We start from the raw sequence: 27,476 nt of genomic DNA, 5'->3' as shown, positions 1-27,476 counted from the left end.
CGGACATTGTGGCATCCACCCTCCCCATGTCCTCTCTAGTGTTCCCCGGTTTTCTGAAACATAGGATGAGAAGTATTTCTCATTATTAACAGTCAGAAAAACTGCCACATGCCTCAGTTTTGAAGAAGAATATAAGACATTCTCATTAATTCTTTACTGGAAATCCTGAAAGGTGTTATTGCTTATGAGTAACTAATATCTGGGCGCCTCAAGGGTGGTGGTCTCAGCTCTGCCAGGCAGCTGCTCTGCTGTGTCCCCTACCTATGTATCTGCTTATTTGCTTATCCTCTCCCTCTCACACACTCTTCCTAGAAGTTCCAGCTTCCACATGGAAGTACATGGCCAGGGCTCCTTCAGGATGTGAATGGGCTCAGTACTGCTCTTTACACTGTCCAAACTGTATCTTCAGTCAGTGTGCCCATGGCCACATGAAGGAAAAGGTGATAGAAAAGAAGTCAGAGGTCAAGAGCAGAGGCAGAGGGGACACATGAGCAGGGGCCAGAGGAATCTCAGGGTCCCAAATGAACAGGTTTAAGTTCTGGTTCTATTAGTTAGTCTGCATGTGTCCTTGGGCAAATTTCATAGCCTTCTGTGCCTTACTCCCACACTGTGAAAAGCTGGGGGTAATAATAGACACACTTCACAGGGGTTTGTGGCAGTTAATTAAAGTTCTTGGCACATAATTAGATTTCTCTAAAAATCCTACTGCTATTATGATGATCATCATTATTGTCCCAGAGTAAAGAACTGGAAACCATGGAGAAAAATGTTTCCTAGATTGTCATAACAGATCACCCCATATTGGGTGGTTTAAAGCAAGGGAACTGTATTGTCTCACAGCTCAGGAGTTGCAGGGTCCAAAAGCAAAGTATTCCTAGGTCAGCTCATTCAGGAGACACAGGGGGAAGAATCCGGCCCTGCCACTCGGTGAGCTTACATAATGGGGTAAATCACATTTTCTACTTTCAGCTTTTCTGCATCCCTGGTTCTTTTTTTTTTTAATCTGTTTCCTATGAAAACAGTTTTGCTGTACTTCTTATCCACCATAACCCAACATGATTTCATCTCAAACCATATCTTAATTATGTCTGCAAAACCCTTACAGCAAATAAGGTCATAGTCTCTAGCAACTACCAGTTGATTGGGATCAATTAGGTGAAGTAAGGCCTCTAACTTTGGAAATGAAGTTCATAGGGTCAAATGACTGTGCTGTATAAGTCAACAATTAGGTAAAATATACCAGCAACTTCCGGGTCATCAGCTGGGAGTTAATTAAGATTCTCTTGTTTAAACTGTGATTAATGTCTTTGGAGGAAAGTTGGAGGCACCCAATAGGGCAGACTCTACTTGTCTGCTCCTGTGTCATCTCTTCTGACATTGCCATTTTATTTTATTTTATTATGTTTTATCCTATTCTCTGACACCAAATGATGGATACAAAGTGTTGACCAGAGTTTCCATCCCTCCAGGTCCCATATCCATTATTAACAAATAGTCTACATTAATCATAAACTGGTTGGCTTAGTAGCTCAGGCTTCTTATTAACTCTTATAACTTGTATCAGCACATTATTCTTGCCTGTGTTAGCCACATGGCTTAGTATCTTTTTTCAGTGAGGCAGTCACATCTTGCTTGTTCTGTGTCTGGGTGACAACTGCAGACTGACCCTTTCCTGTTCCCAGGATTCTCCTGTTCTCATTGTCCTGCCTCTACTTCCTGACTGGCTACTGACCAATCACCTTTTTATTAAAATACACAATTGACAGTGTACAGGTCATTGTTCCACAGCATGGACTGTGAAGCCGCAGGAAACTAGATTGTAATAACGGGTTCTCCGATTTCATAGCTTCATTTACCCCTTCATGGCCTCAGACAATGTATTTGTCTCATCCAAGCTTTGATTTCCACACAAAACCACCAACAATCTGTAGAGTGACTCTCGTTATAAAAACGAATGCACAAAGAGACTTCACCAAAGAACTGAAATACATTTCAGGGAATGATGGCTGTTTGGTTCAGTCTGTGCTGCTATAACAAAATCCTGACACCTTAAATGTATTAAGAATAAGAATTTGTTTCTCATGGTTCTAGAAACAAGAACACTCAAAATCAAGTCACCAATAGGTTCAGTGTCTGGAAGGACTGGAGCTCTGTTCAAAGGTGTTTTATTGCTAGTTTCTCCTGAGGTGACAAACTCCATACTCATCTGGTGACCAAAGGTCCCCTAATCCTGCCGTACATTTTCCAAGCCCATTCCGGAGCACTGGGGCCTCTATCGCCTCCCAAACGCCCTTCCTCCTACTATCACACTACTAACCAAGTTTCAACAATTTAATTTGGAGGTTAAATTCCGACAGTCCAAGCATCATTACCGCACTATCATTATCATTGCAGCATTCATTGCCGTCTTCCTTCCTTTGAGAGAATGACTGGCAAAGGGACCCTGAAGAAAATCTAGGAATGTTCCCAAGGACGAGGACCAATCCCACCTTCTCTACCTCTACCCACTACCACTCCAGCACAGAGTGCATAGACCAAGCACTCAGCCAATATTCATGGAATGAAATACTGTAGTGATTGCATTCCTAGCACAGGCACAAATCTCAATGAATAAACTTCCAGTAGCCTATCAGATTGGAGTCAAACCAGGACAGCCGGTGGCAGATTCCTCCCATTGGCTGCAAAGAGTAGGCTGCCGAGCAAAGACAGCATAGCAGCGTGACACTTGTAATGCATGTCAACATTCAACAAGGCTTGAAGGCTTGAACCAAATAGCAGCCTTTATTGTCCATTTCTCACGAGTGTGTATTTATTTCTCTATTTACTTTATGCTATAAAGTTAAAACATATTCATTGCAGAAACTGTGGAAAATATAGTAGGCAAGAACACTAAGATTATTCCTGACCTCATATCATTTTTCTTTAACAATATGACATTTTCTCAGTCCTTAGTCTGCAACATCAGTTTTAACAGCTTTGTAGCATTCCCTGTGTACGCCTTCCGGTATTTATTTAGGCTATCACTCTGTGCATGAATTTACTTGGTTCTTAATATTTTGTTGCTGAAAACAAAAATATAAAGATGTGAACTTATTATTTGTAATTTTATAAAGTGTCAATGACATGGTATTTATTGTAGCCCTGTTCCTTTTCCAAATGTTACAATTAACCAAAACATTAATCTGATTGGTTCATGTGGAACTGATTTTCATAGGCAAACTAGTCTTCTCTCAACTTTGACTACATTATCTTAAGCAAGTGCTCCCACGACCCCACCATTGCCAGCCCAGCAATAAGTAGTCAGCCTTCTCCAGTCTGCTGCTTAAATAACTTGTTCAGCATAAGGGCTAATGAGGCCAGTGTCGTGGGATTTGAGCTCTGTCAAGGCAGACTGGTGAATTAACAGTCCAAAGGCAGAGTTCTCAACTCCAAACAGCTGCAATTTAAATGATGTCTATTAGTTTCCCAGGAGCAGGGCAGAAAGCACGGGTGGATCAACACAAATTCATCACCGCCCTCCTCCAGGTGGAAAGCAGCTTAAGAAAATATCTGTGTCAAATCGAGAAAGAAAAACAGAAAAGAAAAAAGGAAAAAGGTGGTTAAGGTTGTAGAAGGACAAGGCGAAGACTCGGGGATACAATTGACTGGCCTTGTACCTCAACCGCTGCTTAAAGGCACAGTCTGTATGTGCCCCCACTCTCTATATGAGACAAATGACCCCAGATGTATTAACAGAAACTGGCGTGTTAAGTGGTATCTTCTCTTGCAGCTGACACAGCCCTGGGCACCGACGATGTATATGATGAGAAAGGATGCCAGTGTGACGTGTCCGTGGAGGACCTCACCCCACCACTTAAGACTGTCATTCGCGCTATCAGGTGGGTAAAAGCCATGAACCAAATGAGCCTGGCACGTCTCTGATTATTTGTATTACGATGTGGCTGTCGCTTCTTTCCAGCAGGTAACTCTCCTGGAATAACTATCTCTCGTTTGGGGTTTATCCACATGCTTTTTTTAACTCATGAAGTATTTTTATTCTTAATTAAGGAGCTGTGCTGCATTCAACACGAGATATGTTAGAGATGGTGGAGGGATTTGAAAACCAGACCACACCAGGGAGATTATAGGAGAGCTAGTATGCTGTGCTGTATTTTTTGCTTTGGGAACATTTGGTTTATTGGTACAATTGGATTTTTAAAAATTATTTTATGCCTTTATTTAATGACATATGTTTCATATTTTGTACCAAAGGAAAATCCCTCTAGGCTATTTGAAATAAGGTTGAGCTCTGAACAGGGGAAGCCTGAGATACTCTGCAGTGATGGTTTATAGAGAATCTTAATCTGCTTTTCCTACATTGGCAAAGAGCTAAGAGAGGAGCTGGAGAGATGGTTCAGAGGTTAAGAGCACTGGCTGTTCTTCCAGAGGTCCTGAGTTCAATTCCCAGCAACCACATGGTAGCTCACAACCATCTATGAAATCTGGTACCCTCTTCTGGCGGGCAGGCATCCATTCAGGCAGAACCTTGTATACATAATAAATAAATAAATAAATAAATAAATAAATAAATAAATAAATAAGAGAGGACCCATGTTAGCTCCAGCTTATACTTACAAAACCTCACACACATATGAAAAATTCACAATGTAGATGAACAAGTTGCTGTTTATTCTGCCTTCTCAATTTAATCCCTGTGTGTAACCTGTATCTATTTGTATATATTGGGGGAACGGTTTGGCTTTCTTGCTTGACATGTCCAACATCTTACCAAGAAGCCAGGAAATGGCTTAAAATACCACACTAACTTAGTGTGTTCAGATATTTGCTCTAATCTCCAATATCGGGTGAATTAATCACTTGCTGCTAGTTTGAGCTGATCATTTCACATGATGTTAGATATGACTTTGTGGTTTCATTGGGAAACACTGGGAAAGCAGAAATTAGTTACCAGTAAATGTTGGTAGGGGTAAAGAAAACCTTGGTATTATGAATATGCATAATGCTCCAGAAGATGCTTAAATGATCTGTAACACAAGCTAACCAGAAGTGTAGCACACCTTAGTTGCTCTGCAGAAATGGAGGTTCCTTTTCAGGCCAGATGGTCTCCGGTTGTGCCCCACATCTTATTGGAACTGTACCTAGTACTACAACCTTCCTTACTAGGTACCAGCTTGAGCAACCAGTTATATAGTTACCATGTACCCATGGATAACCTTGAAGTCCTAAGCGACATTTAAGTGAGGCCTGATAGCACATGTCTATAATCCCAGGTATAAATCTGAGGTCAGCCTGGACTATATAGGGAAACCCCACCTCACAAAAAAGTATATGTATGTATTGAACTCAGAATATGTAGGGGAATAATGTCAGAAGCCTTCAATTAAAGGATAGTGATAGCGCTAACGAGAGGGTTAGAGGTTAAAGGGAACTGGCTGCCCTTCTACAGGACCCAAGATTGATTCCCAGTACCCACGTGGTGACTCACTGTAATTCCAGTTCCTGTGAGTCCAATGCATTCTTCTAGCCTCTTCAGGCACCCAGGTCCTTATTCAGAGGATAGACAGACATATATGCAGGCTAGACACCCATATACATAAAAATTTTTAAGGTTAAAAAGAGACGATTAGGACTGGGAAACGCACTATTCGTTATGAAGCTCCTTGCTACAAAAGGATATTTAGATTTGAATTAATTAAAATGAAAGACGATTGAAAATTTTAATTGCTCGTTGCACAATGCACATTTCAAATGCTTAGTATCCAATGGCCCAACATGACAACCATATTGGACAAAAGGTAATAAGTAAAACCAGCAACATTCGATCATCACAGGAATTGGTAATGGACAGTCCCGCTCTGTAAGTCACCTTCAGATTCTTCACACGCTTTGGCTATTTCTATCATAGGCCTGGACATAAAGGTCGGAGAATTCAGTCCACAAATTCATCCGACTTGCAACAAGTACCTTAAATCTTATCTAGGAGAAGCAGATCAGGCTCCATAAAAGTCAGACTTAACACAGTTTCGAGTCATTTCCGCAGACCCTCTGTAACTTTTGCTTTTGCCTCACAGCCTCTAATAAAAGGATCGTGGGCTGCAGGAAAGAAAATGAGTTAGGTTTATTCTGCTGTCCTGAGCACTTTAGCGACAGTTTAAGATTTACTTTGCCCTTCCTGAAATCGGCTGATGTTTGTAAAGTCTTTTGCCAAATTCCCTTGTTTGAACTCTTTCTCTATCCCTTTTCCTTTCCTGTTCATTGTTTTGTCTGGGATTTGTATTTTGTAGTTTTGTTTGGGTTTTGTTTATTTTTTTTAGGACAGGGGCTCGTGTAGCCCAGGCTGGTCACAAACACAAACATATTATGTAGCTAAGGCTAGTCTTAAATACCTGATCCTTCTGCTTTTATGCCCCTAAGGCTGCCATTTCAAGCATCTGCCACCACACCCATCTTGGTTCTTCTTTGTGTGTGGGAGGGGTCATGCACATGTGAATGCATGGGATAGAGGGAGTCTGCAGACCAGTGTGGCCGAACAGAAGCCAGAGTAGAACACCATATGCCCTGCTCCATCACTGCCTTGAGGCAGGGTCACTCATTGAACCTGGAACTAATGTTATTGGTGGTGGTGGGGGGGGGTTGTTATTGTTGTTGTTATTTGGTTGGCTTTCTGGCTGGTTTTTCAAGGCAGAGTTTCTCTGTGTAGCTTTGGAGCCTGTCCTGGAACTAGCCCTGTAGACCAGGCTGGCCTGAAACTCACAGAGATCCATCTGCCTCTGCCTCTCGAGTGCGGGGATTAAAGGCGTTCACCACCACTGCCCAGCTGAGTTAGTGGTGTTTTAGTTAGAATATCTGGTCAACAATCCCTAGCAATTCTCCTTTGTTCACCTTCTAACCATATCCTGCCGTGGGGGTTAGAGGCTGATGTAGAAACACTTGGCTTTTACAATTAGCTGCTGGAGTCTGAACTCAGGTCCTCTTGCTTAGGCAGTAAGCATTGTTACCGACTTAATCATCTCCTCAGCCCATAGTCCTTATTTTTAGCTGAACTTCATGGCTGAGGTGTCTGCTTTTGAGGGGATTTTGAAACTTTTGATGGTGATACTTGGTACCTGGGGGATATCTTTTCTCCTGCATTCTGATTCTGCCTGGGGCTGCTTAAATCACTCCCAAGTTCCACTTAAAAGAATTAGATTAGATAGATACTATTAAAAACTTAAAAACCACTAGACTCAAGAGTTTAATAACAGTCTGGAGGTGTTCATCCATGAAGCATGTAAAATAAAGGTTTCCCAGCAACCACATGGTGGCTCACAGCCATCTGTAATGAAATCTGGCGCCCTCTTCTGGCCTGCAGGCAGAACGATGTGTACATAATAAATAAAGAAAATCTTTTAAAATAGAAACTATTTTTGTAAGACACCTATTTCCTGATCACTGACAAACATCACCCACATACTACACATAACAGCCAAGTTACAAGAGTAGTCTGTCTCCCCAACAACAAATGGATGGGTCAGGAAACTGTGAGATACATACACAGCAGAGCAGTACCCAGTCATATAAGAAGAACGAAAGGTCATCAGGAAAACAACTGACGAAACTGGATTGCACTTCAAGTGAAGTAAACCAGACCCTGAAGAAGGCTGATATGGCATGCTTCCTCTCATGTGCAGAATCTACATTTAAAAAAAAAAATCTGCATTTAAAAAAATCTACATTTAAAAAAGTTTATAAAGTTTGTAGGGGGAAGATTTAGAGAAGGAGAAGGGCTGACAATAAGAGGAAGGGTTCAAGGAACGCTATAGAAAGTGAATGCTATTGGAGTAAATTGTATACATATATGAAAATATCAAAATGAAGCCAGTTATTTTGTACGACTGATTTTTTTAATGACAATAAAATAAAAACAACGAAAGAAACTGCCATTACCTTGACATGGTCTTCCATAATGCAGAGCATCTGATTATTTAGGAATTTCTGGAGCTGAGCGATAGTTACATTTCATGCTTGTATTAGTATTGCAACCACTACAGAAGTGTGAATCTGGTCTTGATGAGATAGCTCAGTGGTCAAGAGCCCAAAGTTCAGTTTCTAACTCCCAAATCAAGTGACTCACAACTGACTATAGTGTCAACTCCAGGAGATCAAGAACCGTCTACGGCTTCCATGGCAGCTGCACTCATGTGCACATGCCCCACACAGAGACTGATATACACATTTAAAAAAAAACGATAAATATTTAGCAAATTCACACATTTATACTTGTCTTCACAAATCTTTGAAAGTCTTATCAATGCAATTAGATTTTTTTAAAATGTCTCAGAGCAACCACCTTCTTAAAATGCAAAAGAAGTTACATTGCTTGTTGTATTGCACTGGGCTAGGTTATTTCACAGACGTGAACACCAAGGCGCCGTGAGAGTATTGTTTAAAGAATAGGGCATTGGGGGAAAGTGCTTTGCTCAACAGACAATGTGGTGTTTGTATGCTTCTCGCCAGTGTGGTTTCATAGAATTACTATGTCTAGGATGAGAGTAACTCTTAATGAGGTCCTCAGTGACCATTGCTTTTGCATAAGATGCTGTTATATATGCAGAAAATGTGTGTCTTTTCATATTATTATCTCGATGGCAGAGTGCCTACCTAGCATGTGTGGGTTCCTGGAACTGATCCCCAGGACCACAAAGCAAAAATCTGAATGAGAATATGTGCAACCTATTTTTCTACAAAAGATAATTAAAAACAACCCAATTACCATGCTCATTATTTTGAAAAACTGCAAGAGAAACTATTAATTTTATTATGTTCCTAATGTCCCTTAATATTTATATGCAATAATCACCATGCCTGTTATGTTTCACTGTAGGCAACCATCCATATCCCAAGTAAAGTCAACTGTTTAAAGAATCTAATGAAACAAGAAAGTCATGAGTAAAACTCAACGAATTCTATTCTATATGTTAGCTTGCAGCCCTGAGACTGCAGCCCAACACCATGCATAACCAGCCAAGCAAGCACTCTACCACTGAAGTACGTTCCTAGGCCCTTAAAGATTCCTTTAGCTGACTCTATCCTGGCACTATGGGTCATCCACCCCTCATCACTACCCTACGGAGCTAGCTACTTGAGAAATTTGATCCAAGAAACAGGATATCCTATATCCAGCCCTGTGCCTCTCATAGGGAGACGGTGATAGTATTGTCCTAGCTGTGAAGAAGATTAAATGAGGTAATATTTACAACTACCGAGAGCTGTGCTGACTTACAGTGAGCCCTGGGCCAGTGCTAATGATTAGCCCTTGAGATGACTGGGCTTATTAATGCCTCACAGTGGGCCTTCTCCACTGTCCCCCTTCCACTGTGAAGAAGAGGGCTTGCCTTTTCCTCCCTACCTGCCCCCATGACAAGTCACACGAGAGGAATGGTCCTTTCCCTTTGCTAAGACATGCTTTTAGTTCCCAAAATAATTATAACCCTCTTCACCCACATCCCTTCCCAACGGTGTGCTAACTATGACTCCGCAGAAGTTGTCTATTATTTAGACTGATAAAAACTCAAAATTAAAGGTTAATTTTTTTACCCCATCACAAATCAATGTCCCAAGTAGATTTCTCCCCGCTTTCTGCTCAGGGTGTGACTGCCTTGTTTCACCCCCCCCCCCGCCCCCCCCCACACACACGTAAGAAATTAGGTGGTGGTGGCATGCACCTGAAGAATTCAGGAGACTAAAAAGGAAGATGACAAGTTTGGGGCCAACCTGTGCCACATGGTGGAAGAAAAGAAGAGGAAGGAGGGGGAAGAGGAGCAGAAGGAGGAGAGGAAGACGAGAAGAAAAGGCTTAGTGGTCATCTCTCTCCTTTCCGTACAGAGGTCTAACTACAGACTCTTTGAAATTAGTATATGCACTCTTAAAATGTAAGCTGAGCTTCTCCTGTTCACCAGACACAGGGATAGACATTAACAAGGGAGACAGGTCCCTGCTTACAGTCATGAGGACCAGCAGGAAAAATACAATCAACCATGATGCGCAGCAGGCCAGCATAATCAGAGCATGCATACATCAACAGGTCTTCCGGATATGGCATTCGGAGAAGGGTGGAATGAAGAAACATGGTTGATATGTAGGATCCAGTAAGGTTATTTAAGGGGAGGTGTATTAAACATGGATGAACCACAATTACAGAAAAGTGAAGAAGTGAAGTGGCATTTGAAAGAGTGTGTCTTAGTAGAGGGTGGCAAAGCAAGAAGGTACAGGTAAAATTGAAGGCAGAACATGAACTATTTTAGAGTGTAGGAACATGAGAAGTCTTTAAATACAGAAGCACGTTTATCTGATGGATGCTTTATTCTAAAGTTTGAAAAGATGCTATGATTGCCAAGTAAAGAGGGAATTGAGAAGTAAAGACTACTGTTTAATTCTGTACAAATAATAGTATATAATATTGTATTTATAATAAATATAATATATAATTCATATTTAATACTGCATATAAAATACTATAAATATTATATATCATCAATGGGGATGGTTCAGTGGATAAGTGTTTGATGTACAAGCATAAGGGCCAAAGTTAGAAGTCTGTACACTCATATTAAAAGTCAGGCAGGCGTGACAACCCGTTTGTAAGCCTCATGTTCAAGAGAGAAGACAAGAAATCTGCCAGGATATATCTGATAATTAGACAAGCTGAATCACTGAACCCTAAGTGCAACCAAAGACCTTTCAAATAAAGTGGTGAAATCAAGGAAGGAAGACAATCTCTGACTTCCTCATACATACAGCACACATACACACACACAAATGTTAGTATTTGTCAGGTATAGTAAACAGACCTGAAATCCTAGCATTGATGAGATAGAGGCAAGAGAATCAAGAGTTGAAAGCCAATCAGGGCTGAATAGTGAGACTGTGTCTTTAAACAAAACAAAACAAATAAATTATATCTGCCTTGAAAGAGGCAACTGTTGAATCTAAAGGACGGGACTCTAGAGCAGAGTGCATCTCTGGTTCTGTGGCCCAGTAGGGAAAGATGTGGAACGGGAACAACCTTGGTAACCATCAACACAATGACAGCTGTCTTACTCATGTCTCATCCCAGGAAAATAAAAATAAAAATGGTCTACCCAGATTCCAGTGCATGAAAGCTTGCAAAGGAATCCAAAGGAAAAAAAAGAATGACTCAAAGGGAGCTAAAAGATTTAGCAGACAGACGGAAACCAGAGAGGTGCAGCAGAAGACAAGCCTGAACAGGAGACAGAAGTTAAATGTGCTAAGTGCTGCTAAGAGCTCAGAAAGATCAAAGGAGAAGGTCCTTGGGAAGTGTCCATCCGCGTTAACAGGACTCCGGGTGGAGGGGAGGCAAGATAGGGGGAAGGGTTTGAAGTCAGATGGCAAACGGAATGCTTTAAAAAAACTTGATATTGTAATCTTTCACTCTAATACGAACACAGGTGTTAAGATTTCTTTGTGACTAGCAAAGACTCACCTCCTCCAAAATAGCTCACATCTGATCAGCCACTGAGGAGCCAGGGATGGCATGTCAAACCTCCTGAAGTGGATATGCAAATCAGACCTCATTGTCACCCTGGTTGGATGATAGAGCTTCCCAGTGTTCTTTCCGTGGTACCCGTGTTGAGAGGCACACGTGTGACTGTTTGTTCTCCTGGTCCCTTCTTAAAATGCAGTCTCAACTCTGGATCCTACTAAAGACTCACTTTGTACTTCAGATAAAATCACTTCACAGAGAGGAGCTGATATTTGCCCTTGCAGATTGTTGATATTGGTGTTGTTATTGACTCTGTAAGCTGTTTTATGATCATCAGTTCTTAATCTTGCTGATGGCACCTCCTCTGCTTTAACCGAGGTGATGGATGTGTGTTTTATGTCACTATTAAGACATTCTTGACAGGCATGCCACAGGAAAGGATGCTGCCAGCAGATGTTGTAAGGATCATTTAGCACATGTTGTTCAAATCAACTAATATATTCCCTAGGATATTTGTGGTTTGTTTATGTTTTGGAGACAATCACTGGTGGCCACATTTTCACTGTGGCTGAATTAAGCTACTGTTCCTCTTGATGACACACAGAGACTTTTTTTAAATCTTTTATTTGGTTATAACTTAAACCAAGTCTCCTTTTTGCTGCTGGAACAAAATGATTTAAGAACAAGACAGTGCACAAGTACTTATTTACTTCTTCCTTTCACACTTTAAATTTTATGACAAATTTTGTACTCCTAGAAAAAACAAAATTCCAAAATTTAGTTAACATATCAAGGTTAAACAGACCCTGGGAGGAAATTAACTATTTATTGACTGCTTGGATCAAGTTTCTGCATGGGTTTTACTACCTTACCCAATTAAAAAGAAAATTTACCAAACCTATAAAACATATTCCTCTATTTTCATCTTGAGAACAATAATAATTTAGACTGGACATGGTGGCACACTGCCTTTAATTCCAGCACTCAGGAGGTAGAGGTGGGCAGATCCTTGTGAGTTCAAGTTCAGTTTGGTCTACATAGTGAGTTTCAGGATATCAAGAGATATACAGAGATGTACCTGTGTATACCCTGTCTCAAAGAAAACAAGAAGAAAAGGAGAACAAGGAGGAAAAGGAGAAGGAGAAGGAGAAGGAAGAACACCAAGAGGAGGACCAGGAGGAGGAAGAAGAGAAAAGGGCTCTTTTGTCAGACGTGGAAACAATGCAGTCACAGAATTTGTTCTAACGTTCTAATCCAGCCAACTGGTATAACTGCTTGCAACCTCTAGTAAGGACACTAGACGGACTGTTCTCAAGGGAAGCCAGTTGGTGTATTGTTAAGAGCTAAAAAGTGGAACTAGACAGATGGCTCAGTGGTTAAGAGTATTTGTTGCTCTTTCAGAGGACTCAGGTTCAATTCCCAGCAGCTACATGGTGGCTCATAATTATCCATAACTCCAGTTCCAGGGGTCTGAAGCCTTCTAACCTCCACGGGCACAAAACATACACATATAAATAAATAAATTAAACTTTAAAAATAGCTAAAAAGCAAGAGAAATAGAGAGATGAGTCAGGGCATCTACGATCTACTGGGCTTCCCTAATAATTAGTATCCCAATCCAAGATGAAAGAGGGCTAGAGGAGTCTTAGCTGTATGTTTCCCTAACTTCTTTTGCAAGATCTTCAGAAAATAAGTACAGTACCCACAGATGCAAGTTATATTGTTAAAATATGCTTACATATTAACTGGAAAATAATATCACTATGAATAACACATACACTTAAAATAGAAACACAAATTACCGCCGGGCGATGGTGGCGCACACCTTTAATCCCAGAACTTGGGAGGTAGAGGCAAGGTGAATCTCTGCGAGTTTGAGGACAGCCTGGTCTACAAGAGCAAGTTCCAGGACAGGCTCCAAAGCAAAGAGAAACCCTGTCTCGAAAAAGACCCAAAAACCTGAAAAACAAAAACAAAAGCAACAACAAAAAAAGAAACAAAAAAAAAAAAAACAAAGAAAAGAAAGAAGGAAACACAAATTACTAAGTCATGCAGACTTGGTTGTCTACTAGGTTTGCTCCATTAATAACAATCCTTGAGTTAAGGATTAAAGATCGAGAGAGGTCTAACTTTGGGTGTGGGTGAGGGGGCATTTGATGAACTAAAGTCTCTATATCATTCAAGAATGAGCACTGGGACCCTTAATTTGATTTTTGTTTTGTTTTTAATTTTTTTAAACTTTGTTTTGTTTTTCAAGACAAGGTTTCTCTGTGTAGCCCTGGTTGACCTAGAACTCACTTTGTAGACGGCCCTTGAACTCAGAGACCTACCTGCCTCTGCTTCCCGACTACTGGGATTAAAGGCGTGTTCCCCCACGCCCAGATGGAACCCTTGATTTTAAAGGTTTTAGATGATATGGAGACCCAAACATCAGGAAATGGAGTTTCCCAGACTTCTTCCTTGGAAGAAGAGCTGTGAAATACAAAGTCACAGAGCAGATGAACCCAAGAAAGCGAGACAAAGTAGAGAGATGGGCCAGAAAAGAACCCCACATGCACTTCAGAAACACGAGGCGGGAATATGTGGTCATTTTGGAAGCTTTAGAGATGAACATGCAGAGCCTAGGAAGGGCTGTCACCTCCCGAAATCACGCCCTGCCATCTCCTCTAGTCCAACTGAGCCATCCATGTCTGTGCTCTCAGACTGGCAGGGGTTCCCAGCTGCCTCTGTCCATCCTTCAGCTGCCTGACTAGATTGGCTTCAGGGCATTGTCTCCTACACCGGCTGCCCTCAGTGATGAACTCTAAGAGGACATTAACCCTTTCCACTCCAGCAGGTGCTGACCACAACAGCAGGCAAACAAGAACAAGAATTTCATTAAACATCCTTGGCTTAGGGTGTAGCTCAGTGGTAAAGCACTTTCTTCGCTTTTATAAGGCCCTGGATTCAACCCCTAGCACTAGAAAGGAGTGTGTGTGTGTGTGTGTGTGTGTGTGTGTGTGTGTGTGTTAATGACTAGTCCGAAGTGGTAGCTACAGCCTATATTTCCATGTACTCAGATCACTTGAGTCCAGGAATTCAAATCCAGCATGGGCAGCATGGTGAAACTCTGTCTCAAAAAAACGGAAAAAGAAGGTCAAAAATCTCTGGGTCATATCCTAGACCAGTTAAATCAGAATGAGAGTCAGGGCCCACGCTCCCCGGGTGATTCCTATGAGCCGCCAAGCTTGTAAAGTAGAACTGCCTTCACAGTCAATCAAATGCCTCTTCGGTTCACAGTCGGCTGGGCCCTCTCTGCCCTGCACATGGTTTGGCTGCTGGCTGGGCCCGTCCATCTGCTCGGTGGCAGCAGTAGTCACTTGCTGCTTCTGTTTTCCCCTTATTCTTCTCTCTGCATATTCATGTCTTCACCCTGATTTAGAGGACTGGAACAAGACTCCTGCAAGATTTTATAACTCATGGCAACACAACAAAAAATGCACCTACGTTTCCTTCGCTCCTCAGAAGCGCACATGTGTTTGTGTGTATTTATAGACATATTCTAAGAGTTTAACTTTGCTGTAGCTCCTTCGTTCTCAGAAAATGTGTGAGTAGGCTTCCCGTTTCTGGACGAGATGCCAGTTTGGGTCTGTGGTGAAGCTTTTCCACCCTCTTGTGGTGTTATGAGAGCATGACAGTCTTGTTCAACGGGATTTCTTCCACCCTCATCCTCCTGCTTATCAACAGGGTTCATAGGAGGAGACCCAACTTTTGGTGAGGAGTTCTTAGCTTTTGTCTGTTGCGTTAGTCCACTGAGGCAACTCATGGAGAATCTGCTGAGTGTGTACCTGACTTCTCACCTTTTTATTTATCCTCCAAAGGGCAGCCAGAAATCACCAGAAGAACAGGTCATCTGCTTGGTAAAGGTTTGTTGAGTATGTTATGAGCCAGGCACATGTGAATCTTTTAGTATCAGCCTTACTCAGACTCTTTCTGTAGAACGTGTCCTTAACTGCAGAATAATCATCCCCCTCCCTCAGGGAGCATTCGGAAGGGCAGTCTAATGCTATCTTCATCCTATTTATCAAATCCATTGTTACGGTCCTAATTTTACCCTGGGAAAATGTCCTCAAACACTCCCTTTTTCCCAGGCAATGAAGAAGCTATAGTCAAGTTCTTTTGTAAACATGGAAGAGGTCCCCAAGGTCTTTGGCCTGTTTGACAAGCCGGTTCATAAACTTCAATTTATTCCTGTTTTCCTGGCATTTCCTCATAGTTCCTATCCAAACCACGGGTCAGAGAGGACAGATAAAGGTCAAAACTCTAATCCAAAGTTTGTTTGGTGCAAATTAAGTCTTATTTGGTCATATCTGCATTTGTTTGTTTATTCTGTCCGAGGTCTGTCTCTCTAGCAGAAACCGTAAGACCTTCAGACACACGACTTTCATGTGCTGGCCCTTCTTCTAGAATACCTTCTTGCCCTTCCCCTAGGTATTTTATTTTTCCTGCATTTACACCCATCTGTGTCTGGAGAATCAAGACATAGAACTTCCAGACAAGTCCAACAGACAAAATCAGTTTTCACCCTTCTCCCTGACAACCCAGATCTCTCTTCATTCCCCTATTCTGTCTTTTCTTTTCTTTTCTTTTCTTTTGCTGTTTTGTTTTTTTGAGACAGGGTTTCAGTGTAACAGCCCTGGTTGTCCTGGAACTAGCTTTGTAGACCAGGCTGGCCTCAAACTCAGAGATCCACCTGCCTCTGCCTCCCAAGTGCTGAGATTAAAGGCATGCACCACCACTGCCCAGCCCATTTCTCTATTCTTATAGCTAAAAGTCTTACTACCTGAAATACAGTTGTCGTGAAGGAGGGAAAATTCAATAACTAGAAGACCTTTTAAATTCATCACTGAAGGGCTGGAGAGATGGCTCAGTGGTTAAGAGCATTGGCTGCTCTTCCAGAGGTCCTGAGTTCAATTCCCAGCATCAGTTCCACAACCAACTGTAATGAGATCAGGTACCGTCTTCTGGTGTTCAGGCTTACATGAAGGCAGAACAAAGTATACGTAATAATAATAAAAAAATACAGTTAAGTGAGCAGTAATTTGGTTAAGTGTATGTTTAACTAATAATAATATGAAGATTTGAAAAATTCATCACTGAATAGCCCTTCAAGCCAAGTGTAGTGACACACGTCTTTAATTCCAGCACTTGGGATGCCCAGATAGGCAAAGCTTTGAGTCTGAGGCCAGCCTACAGAGTGAGTTTCAAGACAACCAGTGCTACATGGAGAGCCTCTATCTCAAAAATATATTCCCTCAGTTTTCAGTACTCTCATTTCTTCCTAAAGGTGTAGAATTATTAAGCCATGAACTTCATTTCCCCTAGGTAACTAGAGAAAGGACATACTCTCTTCTCAGAGGCTAACAGGATGACTTTTAAAAGTAGCAGTGCTTTCTGGGAGATCGTACATTTCAAAGTGAAACTGGTGGACTACACTGAGAGTAATGGACACATCCTGAAACGGGGTGTAAATAAGCAAAAAAGAAAAACCCTTTATTTGTTGGAAAGGGAAATATTGCAATTAGTAGGGCTGGGAAGAAGAGAACACTTGAGAGAATGAAGATAGTGAAGCAAAGGGGCAGAGTGACTTCCAAGCATGGGTTCCTTCAGAAAGACAGAGATGAAGATGGATAAAGTGATTAGTGTGGCCTTGGATTCACTTGGGCCTGTGTCAGAGGTCACACGCCTAGCCTGTACAATCCTTTTACAGTAATAAAGTCTCTTGCCTCTGAGCCCCCTGTAAAGCAACTTTCTGGACTGGCAGACTGAGGGCCTTGACCTCAGCAATAGCTTGCCTCCTCTGAGCAGGTTACCCAAACTCTTTAGCTTTCTCTTGACTCAAAGAGCAAAGGTGGGAAATTATTAGTTCTGAATTGGTATGATGCAGATAAACTTCTTAGCACATTGCCACATACCCAGAAAGGTGCCACTATTAGAGAGCCAGGCAGCATTTAGTTGTAGAGGGCGCGAGCTATGTTTGGCTCAGCCTTTTGCATTTACCACCCAGCTGTGCGTCCAGCAGATGATACTGTCTGCTCACATCTGGGTCACAGCATTAGACCTCAGGGGCAATCTGGGGGTTTTTCGGGGATGACCAGAGAAAGGAGGACCTGTGGCAGAAAGCCAGGATGGTGAGATGTGCTCAGAGATGTCCTCTCAAGCTTACCTTCCCCTCTGAGGTTTCCCCCATCTCCACCTCCAACTTTGATTATGATAATTATGTCTGTCCCAAAAGAACTGAAAGGAGATCTGTTATAGGAAAAGGGCATCACTCATGCCTAGTCTTCCTTAGAGTAAACCTGGCAAGATCACTTCAGATATACTCACAGTAGTGTTCCAAACAGGAATCTAAGGTTATTGTTGTTTCTCTACTGTTTGTAACAGGATCTTGCTGTGTTGCCCATACTGGCCTTGAACTCCTGACTCAGTAAGCCTTCTGCCCAGTCTCCTGAGTAGCAGTGACTAAAAAGAGGCACCTCGGTGCTCAACTCAAAGTTTGATGCTCTTTTAGATGCTTGGCGTATTTTCTTTCCTATTGTGTTGACGATTCTAAAATGTGGTATATACCGTTTAAAAGCAGAAAAAGTTTACATTGAAATAAATGCAATCGTGAACTAATACAATACTTTATAAATTAAGTAAGGAGAGGTCTTCATTAAGAAAAAAGAAAGGTAATTTATTTGGGGTGGTTGGTTACTGCAGTCCAGGCACAGCACAACAGAGGCCGCTGCACCCACGTTGCAGCCAGTAGAAGCACACTGCCTTGTGCTGCGGTCTCCCTTCCTCTGCCGCTAGGAGAAAAGAAGAGCTGCTGAAGACGCCACTCACTTCTCCAGAACTGTTACCGTGCAAGTGCAGGACATAAGGTGGGAGCCAGGCAGACCTGGGTGTGGTCATGCTTTGCTACCGAGTGCTTGAGGGTGTCACTCTAAGACCTATGTACTTCTGCCTCCCCAGTCATATTTAAAGCAGAAATGAACATCTCTCCCAGTGCTGGTGAAGCTAAGACATAATGTACTTGGCATGCAAGTGTGGTGTGTGGAGATGTTCACGTGGGTAGTCCATGGAGGTGCTCACACACAGATGGCACAGGTAGAGGCCAGAGGTTGGCTTTGGATATCTTCCTCAATTAATTGCCTGCTTATTTTTGAGGCAGGGTCTCTCACTGAACCTGGAGCTCACTGACTGGACTAGACTGGCTGACTAGGGAACTCCAGGTATCTCCTGTAGTGGGACTGTGGACACACTCTGATCATGCCTGTGTTCTTGTGTGAATACTGAGGATTTAGACTCAGACCCTTATTGAAGCAAACAGCTTACCAGCTGAGACATTTCCCCAGCCCCACCCAGATTTTCTCTGCTTTCTACTGAATGATTTTTCCTAAATGTCTTTAAAGGAAAGAAAAGAAAAAGAAACAAACACATTGTCAAATGTGGTGGCAAAAGCCTTTAATCCCAGCTCTCCGGAGGCAGAGCAGGTAGACGCCTGTGAGTTCAAACTATAGAGTGAGTTCCAGGACAGCCAAGGCTGTTACACAGAGAAACCCTGTCTCAAAAAACCAAAAAGGAGGAGGGAAAGAAAAAGAGGAAGAAGAAACAAACACAAAGTCTCTTTTCTGAATAAAGACATTGGTAAAAAAAAAAACTGGTGAAAAGAGCTGAGGAGCTGTGGGTGAGAGATTCAACAGCAATTGGGTCATAATTAATTTGAGGTTAATGATACAACTAGAAGATAGATAGAGTGTAGGCTTTCTTAAAATGCTAAGCAATTCGAACTCAATGAAATAACCTGTCACTTCAGGTAGGCAATGGATATTTTCTTTTAAAACTCTAAACTTGCCATTTTTAACCAAGGGACTATAAATCTTAGATTTTAGAACCGAGACCAATTCCCAACCTAGAATCCATGACTGTGATAATAGGAGTCGGTGAACTATTAAATAGTTGAAAAACACCAGCAGGTTTTACATTTACCAGCAATGAGGCTGCACAGATTAATTAAAATGTCACACTCCCTTGCTTTTAGCAGGCACTTTATGACACTACTGCAGTAACTGATTACCAAAACCAATGAGCTGCTGATGCTGTCACGAAAGTGACTGAAGAAATATTGTTTTAAAATCTGCGGCTCGTGTTCAGGGAGGCATTATGATGAGGGATCTCTTATTCCGAAGAAATGCTTATATCCAAGTTCCACGGATAATTGTACTTAAAAGAAAATTGGCTAGTGAACCCAACACTGTAATTCAAAAATAGTTTATGAAATTTTCCACAAATTTCAAAGCTAGCACGCACTACTTTAGAAAGAACAGCAGAGATTTGCAAACACATTTGCATCTCAAAGACACATACAATTGGCAGACAAAGATGTTTGCAATCAAGCCTGATAACCTGAATCTGATCCCTGAGACCTATATGGTAGAAAGAGAAAATGGAATTCTGCAGATTTTTCTCTGACTCCACACAGGTGCTATGGCATATGACATATGTATGTGTGTGTGTATGTATGTACGTATGTATATATATACATATTTATATATATACACATGTACATATATATGCATATCTAGAAAAGGAAGGAAGGAAGCAGGGAGGGACGGAGAGATGGAGGGATGGAAGGGAGGAAGATGTAATTACATACAAGAGCATTTGGACAGCTATTCTATTTTGGGGGGAAAGGGTGCTTAAGAGTGATGTATGTTTGTCTCTGTCTTTCTCTGTGCGTGTGTGTGTGCGTGCGCGCCCACGCACAAGTGTCTGTGTCTCTGTGTGTATGTATGTATGTGTGTGTGTGCATACACATGTGCGTGTGGAGTTCAGAGGTCAGTATCAAGTGTTTTCCTCAAATTCCACCTTATTTTTTGAGATTAAAAAACAATCCCGAAGCTCACCAATTTGGCTGTCCTGGCTGGTCAGTGGCTGCAGAAATCCTCCTGCTTCCACCTTCCCAGCGCTGAGATTACAGGTGTACGCCACCACAGCCAGCTTTCTACATGGATGCCAGGCGTCCGATCTCAGATTTTCATGCTTGTATGGCAAACACTTTCCCAAATAAAACCATCTCTCCAGTATGCCATATTTTTTAAGAGATATAATTTAAGGTGTTGTGGTATCTCGAATGTCTCAGATCACATAGAATTGCATTTGACTGTGGTTTTAGCTGGAGATTTCCATAGATATTTACAAGAGATAGCACTTAATGTCTAGTTTCTGTTTTTATCATGGGTTGCTATGCTGAAGGTGTGTCTCATAAGAAATGTTCTTAATAACGCCCTCTTTAATGTATCTTTTATATTGCATTACTGTAGAAGCATAAAATATTGATATCTGATTTTTTCCCCAGAGTTTTATATATGTACATATATTTCAATACTGGGGATTAAATTTGGGGTAGGGTTGCACATGCTAAGCAAGTCTCCTACCACTGAGCTGTACCCCCGGCCCTGCTTTGGCTTTCCTTGTTCTGAAATAGGACATCAATAAGTTTCCCAAGCTGGCCATGTTCCCCGGGCAAGTCTTTAACTTGTGATCCTCCTGTCTTGGCCACTAATATAAGTGAGATTACAGGTCTGTACCACTATGAATTTCTTGACATTTGCTGGTAAACATATTGATAATTTATTTTGATAAAGTTGTTAGGAATCATATCTAATATGTGTTTAAACAGAATTATGAAGTTTCACGTGGCCAAACGAAAGTTTAAGGAAACATTGCGCCCATATGATGTAAAAGATGTCATTGAACAATATTCTGCCGGTCATCTGGACATGCTGTGTAGGATTAAAAGCCTTCAAACACGGTAAGCAAAGGGTATGGAAACTGTCCGGGGCGGGGGGGGGATGGTTCCCATGATAAACAAAGCCTCTCAATTCTGTATTGCTGATTCATTTTTTGGTAGGCAGCTGGGAGGTTGCTTTATTACAGATATTGTATTCTTCTTTTCACTCTTCTTTTCGGGTCTAAAACAAACATTGGCAGGCTCCACATATATCTCAGTTCCCTCTTCTGAGAAATGGAGAGACTGTCAGGGCTGCTGCATAGGGTTGACATGGCCCCTGACTCATCAGTGTAGTTTGTAACATGTAGGAACCTTGGAACCTGGCACTTGGTAACTGTTAATGATGGCCTAGTAATATCACTCCATAGAACACTTTGCAAAAGGCCCTAGCTTTCCCACCTGCTTATCAGGTATAAAACAAATCCTCATGGAATCTGCTCTATCAGTAAAATAAACATAATCATGACTTCATGGTTTTCACGGTTGAATTCAAAACTGACTGGTCCAGGCAGAAACAAGTTATTTGGCTCGCTCATTTTTTTTTCCTTTGTCGGGTCCATCAGAAATGATTTCCTCCTGGATCAGAGGGATTAAAAAAATATGTAATCCGGTGATAAGAAAATAATCAGGGCGAGGAGGAAGGGGACTCAGCAGTTAAGAGACTGGAGGGTCTTCCAGAGGATCTGAGTTCAGAACCCAGCACCCACATCAGGTGGTTCACAACTGCTTCTCTGTCAGCCCCAGGGAATCTGACACCACCAAAAGTATCTGCACACATGTGGCACACATACACACATGCGCGCGCGCGCGCACACACACACACACACACACACACACACACACGAATAAATAAATAATCCAACTGACTCTTTTCTAGAAAGGTAATTGGATCAATTGACACGCGTGTCAGCTTGCTTCACCTTTTACAAGCTGGACACTTGCCTTTCCTTTGTGGAGCATTCTGCTTTTGCCTTGTGCAGCGGCTCCCAACCTGTGGGTCTCCATGCCTCTGAGGGTCGAATGGCCCTCTCACGGGGTCGCCTAACACCATTGGAAACATCCGGTATTTACATTACAATTCACAAGAGCAGCAAAATTAGTTATGAAGTAGTAACGAAAATACTTTTATGGTCAGGGATTCCCACGCCATGAAGAACTATATTACAAGGTTGCACCATTAGGGAGGTTGATTACACTACTGGCCTACTGTAATCTGTACAGTTAGTGCCTATAACAGGTATCTCCTTTGTCTGGCAGTGTTGATCAGATTCTTGGAAAAGGGCAAATCACCTCAGATAAAAAGAGCAGAGAGAAAATAACCGCAGAACACGAGACGACGGATGACCTCAGCATGCTCGGCCGCGTTGTCAAGGTGGAAAAGCAGGTATGCATAGCTCACCCACATAAGTTAGCTTTCAGTCATAATTCGTTCCTCAAAGCTAAGTATATGGATGTAACTTAGGTGTTAAAGTTAATCTTCTAAAATTTTATTTTATGTGTATGAATGGTTTGCCTGCATGTATGTCTGCATTTGATGCCCAAAGAGGTCAGAAGAAACTGTAGATCTGGAACTGGAGTTTTAGATGGTTTTGAACTACCGTGTAGGTGCTAGGACTCAAACCCAGGTCCTCTCAGAGAATAAGTGTCCTTAACCTATGCTATATCTCTAGCCCCAAAAGTTAATCTTTTTGTTTGCTTGGTTTTGGTTTTGTTGTGCTTGTTGCCTTGGTTTGTTTGTTTGTTTTTGAGACAGGGTTTCTCTGTGTAACAGCCCTAGCTGTCCTGGAACTAGCTCTTGTAGAGCAGGCCAGCCTCAAACTCACAGAGATCCACCTGACTCTGCCTCTTGAGTTCTGGGATGAAAGGAGCGCCTGTCTGTCTATTTTTTGAAACAGAATCTTTCTACATGGCTCTGGCAGTCCTGGAACTTGCTTGGTAGACCAGGCTGTCCTTGAACTCACAGCGATCTGTCTGCCTCTATCTCCCAAGTACTGGAATTAAGGGTGTGCTTCACTACGTCTGGCCTCCTAAAGTTAATCCTAATGATCAGTATATGTCAAAGGAATGAAGTAGAGAGTGCTTGGAATTAATGACTTCTTATGTGTAGATGGTGTCTTTAAAACACTTTTGGATTTCCACTGAAGAATAAGAAATGTTTATCTTGTCCATCAATAGTTAATTCAGAAGCAACTGTAGAATTTCAATAGTAAATTAGCAAAGATCTATTTATCATTGTGTCTCTTTTAGCTTCCTTCATTTAAAATGAGATTTAAAACCTCACCGTACTTGTGGCAAACAGTGATTTTTGACCCCGAGGCTGTGTCTTCTCAGAGAGTATTCTCAATGGAATTGTAAACATTCTAAGTATTCATTTGAAAACATTTATTGATGTATTATTTTTAATTTATTTGTGGGGGGTATTGAGGAGCGCAGTCTCACCATGTAACGCTGGCCGAAACTCACTGTGTAGACTAGGCAGGCTTTGAACTCTTAGAGATCTGCCTGCCTCTGCCTCCTAAGTGACGAGATTAAGGGCGTGCACAACCACTCCTGGTCTTAACTTTAAATTTAAATTCTCAGCCCAGCCTTTATTGGTGGCGAGCACCTTAATTCCCAGTACTCTCCCAGTACTCGAAGTGTGTGTATGTGGGGGTGGGGGTTGGTCATCTCAGAATTCAAAGTCAGCCTGGTCTACAGAGCAAGTTCCAGGACAGCCAGGGCTGTCAGGAAAAAAAATAAAAAATAAAAACCTCAAAAAAAAATTTAAACTTTCTTAGATTGGTACTATCCAGAAAGAAAGTCAACCAATAAGAAAAACATGCTTATTGAAAATACCTTGAAATACACTTCAATGGTGCTTATATGATTTAAAAAAAAAAAGGTTTTGAAGACTAGCATGGGGAGTAAAGAGGGTCACACAAATGCAGTTCTAACCCTCTCTCCCCTTCCTTCCCTGGCCCTGTCGCCCCCAGTGTTACCCTCGACAACAATCAGAACTCCTTTGGCCTTCATAGTATTTCTTTTACTGTGTCAATAAAATCTTATTTCACCTTTGAGATCCCAAGAGTAAAGTCAGTTCTTCATCAGAGAGTGTCCTCATTTGTAACTGTTTTCCCCACCTGCAGGTCCAGTCCATCGAATCCAAGTTGGACTGTCTACTGGACATCTACCAACAGGTCCTCCGGAAAGGCTCCGCCTCAGCGCTCACTTTGGCCTCCTTCCAGATCCCGCCTTTTGAATGTGAACAGACGTCTGACTATCAGAGCCCGGTGGATAGCAAAGACCTGTCCAGTTCCGCCCAAACCAGTGGCTGCTTGACGAGGTCAGCCAGTGCCAACATCTCGAGAGGCCTGCAGTTCATTTTAACGCCAAATGAGTTCAGTGCTCAGACTTTCTATGCGCTTAGCCCTACTATGCATAGCCAAGCAACACAGGTGCCAATGAGTCAGAATGACGGCTCCTCCCTGGCGGCCACAAATAACATTGCAAACCAAATAAGCGCAGCCCCCAAGCCAGCAGCCCCAACAACTTTACAGATCCCACCTCCGCTCCCAGCCATCAAGCACCTGAGCAGGCCGGAGACTTTGCACCCGAATCCCACTGGCTTACAAGAAAGTATTTCCGACGTCACCACCTGCCTTGTTGCCTCCAAGGAAAATGTTCAGTTTGCGCAGTCAAATCTGACCAAGGACCGTTCCCTGCGGAAAAGTTTTGACATGGGAGGAGAAACTTTGTTGTCTGTCCGCCCCATGGTGCCCAAAGACTTGGGCAAATCTTTGTCTGTACAAAACCTGATCAGATCGACAGAGGAACTGAACTTGCAATTTTCGGGCAGTGAGTCAAGTGGCTCCAGAGGCAGCCAAGATTTTTACCCCAAGTGGAGAGAATCCAAATTGTTTATAACCGATGAAGAACTGGGTGCCGAGGAGGCAGAAACAGACACTTTTGACGCCACCCCGCAGCCTGCGGGGGAAGCTGCTTTTACATCAGACTCTTTAAGGACTGGAAGGTCACGGTCATCTCAGAACATTTGTAAGACAGGAGACAGTACAGACGCCCTCAGTTTGCCTCATGTCAAACTGAACTAAAGTTCTTTGTTCCGTTTCTAGGCATAGCTGTTCTTTTAGCCATACATATCACTGCATGAACTATTCTGGAAGCCCTTCTAAAAAGTCGAAATTGCAAGAATCAGGAAGAACATGAACGGCAAACTTAGAAGCCTGTTATCTTTTAATTGCATGAAAATGCATGTTTAGGGATGGCAGAAATTCCAAGGTGCATCGACATTAACCCATGCATTTAGTAATGTACCTTGAGTCTAAAATCCCAAGCAAACAGTCGCTGCTGAAGCTATGGGGTGCGCGAAGATGTCAGGATTAGTTCAATTGCAAGCGTTGATGCTGTGTTTTGAAATTGGAGTAAACACCTTCAGATTTCAGGCATTTCTGCTTTATGACTAGATACAAAGTTCATTTTCAAAATTAGGCCATCATGTAAGCTAGACACAATGGCTAGCAACAGCTGCTAATAACACAAGTAAAGCAGAATTTGGAATATAACAGAAACGACTGCTTATTTCAAGATATCTTTGCCAACCCATTCCTCCTCAGTCATTTGATTAACGTAATTTGAATGTCAATCTGTGTGCTTTTGGTGACTTAGCTCTGTGGCAGACAATTTTTGCACATTGTTTTCATGTTGTCCTTTATGCCAGGAATGTTGTCTGATTAGAAAATGGGCAGACAATGCCGTTCAGGGCCAGTGGGGCAGGAGGTTTGCTTTTCCCTTGACATCTTCCAGTTCGTGAAAAGAGTCTCTGATGGAGGAGTCAGCCCTGTAAAAGCGCAATCTCCTCACAAGCACATGCACTACCGATGGGCTTAACAGCTTTTACAGCTGGACTGGTCTCTCTGTGAGAACACAATGACAGGCTTGACCACTGCCCACTCAATGGCCAGTGTGACCAGCTATTCCCATTTTGTGGACATGCAGGTAGGACCTGGGGAAAGGGGTATCTATATGCGGTGGAGGGAAGGAAGACTTAGAAAGACTACAAGCATTACCACAAGGGGGTGGCATGAAGGGAAATGTCTGCCCACTCGCAAAGGGCAGTGAGAAGAGAAGCCAAAATGAAACAGCTAGATTTTTTAGAAAATAAATATTGCTAGGAAGTTCAACTACCTAAACATCCCTTATTCTTGTACACAGAGAATTTTGCAAGCTATTTATTTTTACTATTCCCTGAATGTCTTTTTGCTATTGTGTAGTAGTACATTTTGCACATGAAAGGCTAAAACTAAACTTCCTTTACTTTTTATACTATAGTGAACATTTTTCTATTCTTCCCAACAATATTATCCCAGATGTGAAATGATTGGCTCAGTTTCCAGGTTATGAACATATATCATTACAAACCAGATAGCACTGGATGTGTCTGTAGATCAAAACCCCTCAGTAATATATTGTGATGGCAAAGAATCAAATGAAAAATATGTATTAAAAATGTATTTCTCAAAAGGCAAGAAATACTGGCTGCTTGTTAGAATTCAGCCCTGCACCTGTAATCACAGCCCTGGGGAGAGTGAGATGGGAGCATGGGTTCAAGGCTAGCCTAGATTATACAGCAAAACTGTGTCTCAAAAACAGAGTGAGCGAGAACTCAATCTTAAATCATCAGAGTATTGACCAAAGTAATAACATTCAAATAAGCTGTTAAGAGCCTACCATGTGTGTATACTTGTGATCCCACTATTTGGGAGGCAGAGGCAAAAGGTTCTGAAGTTCAAAGCTAACCTTGGCTGTGTGAAGCCTGGTCTCCAAAATAAGGAAGGAAGGGAGGGAGGGAGGGAGGGAGGGAGGGAGGGAGGGAGGGAGGGAGGAAGGAAGGAAGGAAGGAAAGAAAGAAAGAAAGAAAGAAAGAAAGAAAGAAAGAAAGAAAGAAAGAAAGAAAGAAGTCTGAGAGAAGTGGGTTAGGCTTGAATTCTCGAAGAATTCATGAAACAAGACATTTTTTTTTCTTAACAACTATTATCGCTTGGTGGGGGGGGCGGAATTTTTTTCCGGCATCCAGGCCAAATGAGCGAGATCTAGGGATTTCAAGTGATTGCTCAAAGAAAGGAGACCTTCAAGTCCACCAGTCCTTCCCAAGCCTCTCCCCCAGCAGAATGTTCTCGTCAC

At 42.1% G+C, this 27,476-nt stretch overlaps 1 protein-coding gene across 2 annotated transcripts in view; it reads left to right on the top strand.

The window, feature by feature from the left end:
• Positions 1–27,146, top strand: part of Kcnq5 (potassium voltage-gated channel subfamily Q member 5) — a 519,189-nt gene extending 492,043 nt beyond the window's left edge. For both annotated transcript variants that reach the window (XM_085679420.2, XM_048430486.3), the window contains 4 exons: positions 3,770–3,878; positions 21,189–21,320; positions 22,557–22,683; positions 24,425–27,146. In XM_085679420.2, the coding sequence (XP_085535546.2) occupies positions 3,770–3,878; positions 21,189–21,320; positions 22,557–22,683; positions 24,425–25,387 (1,331 nt within the window). In that variant the 3' untranslated portion in view covers positions 25,388–27,146. The remainder of the gene's footprint in view (positions 1–3,769; positions 3,879–21,188; positions 21,321–22,556; positions 22,684–24,424) is intronic.
• The last annotated feature ends 330 nt before the right edge of the window (positions 27,147–27,476 follow it).

The sequence above is a fragment of the Myodes glareolus genome, chromosome 18 (assembly GCF_982192425.1).
Source record: "Myodes glareolus chromosome 18, mMyoGla1.1, whole genome shotgun sequence".
Classification (NCBI taxonomy): Eukaryota; Metazoa; Chordata; class Mammalia; order Rodentia; family Cricetidae; genus Myodes; species Myodes glareolus.
This window is presented reverse-complemented; position numbering and strand designations above follow the sequence as displayed.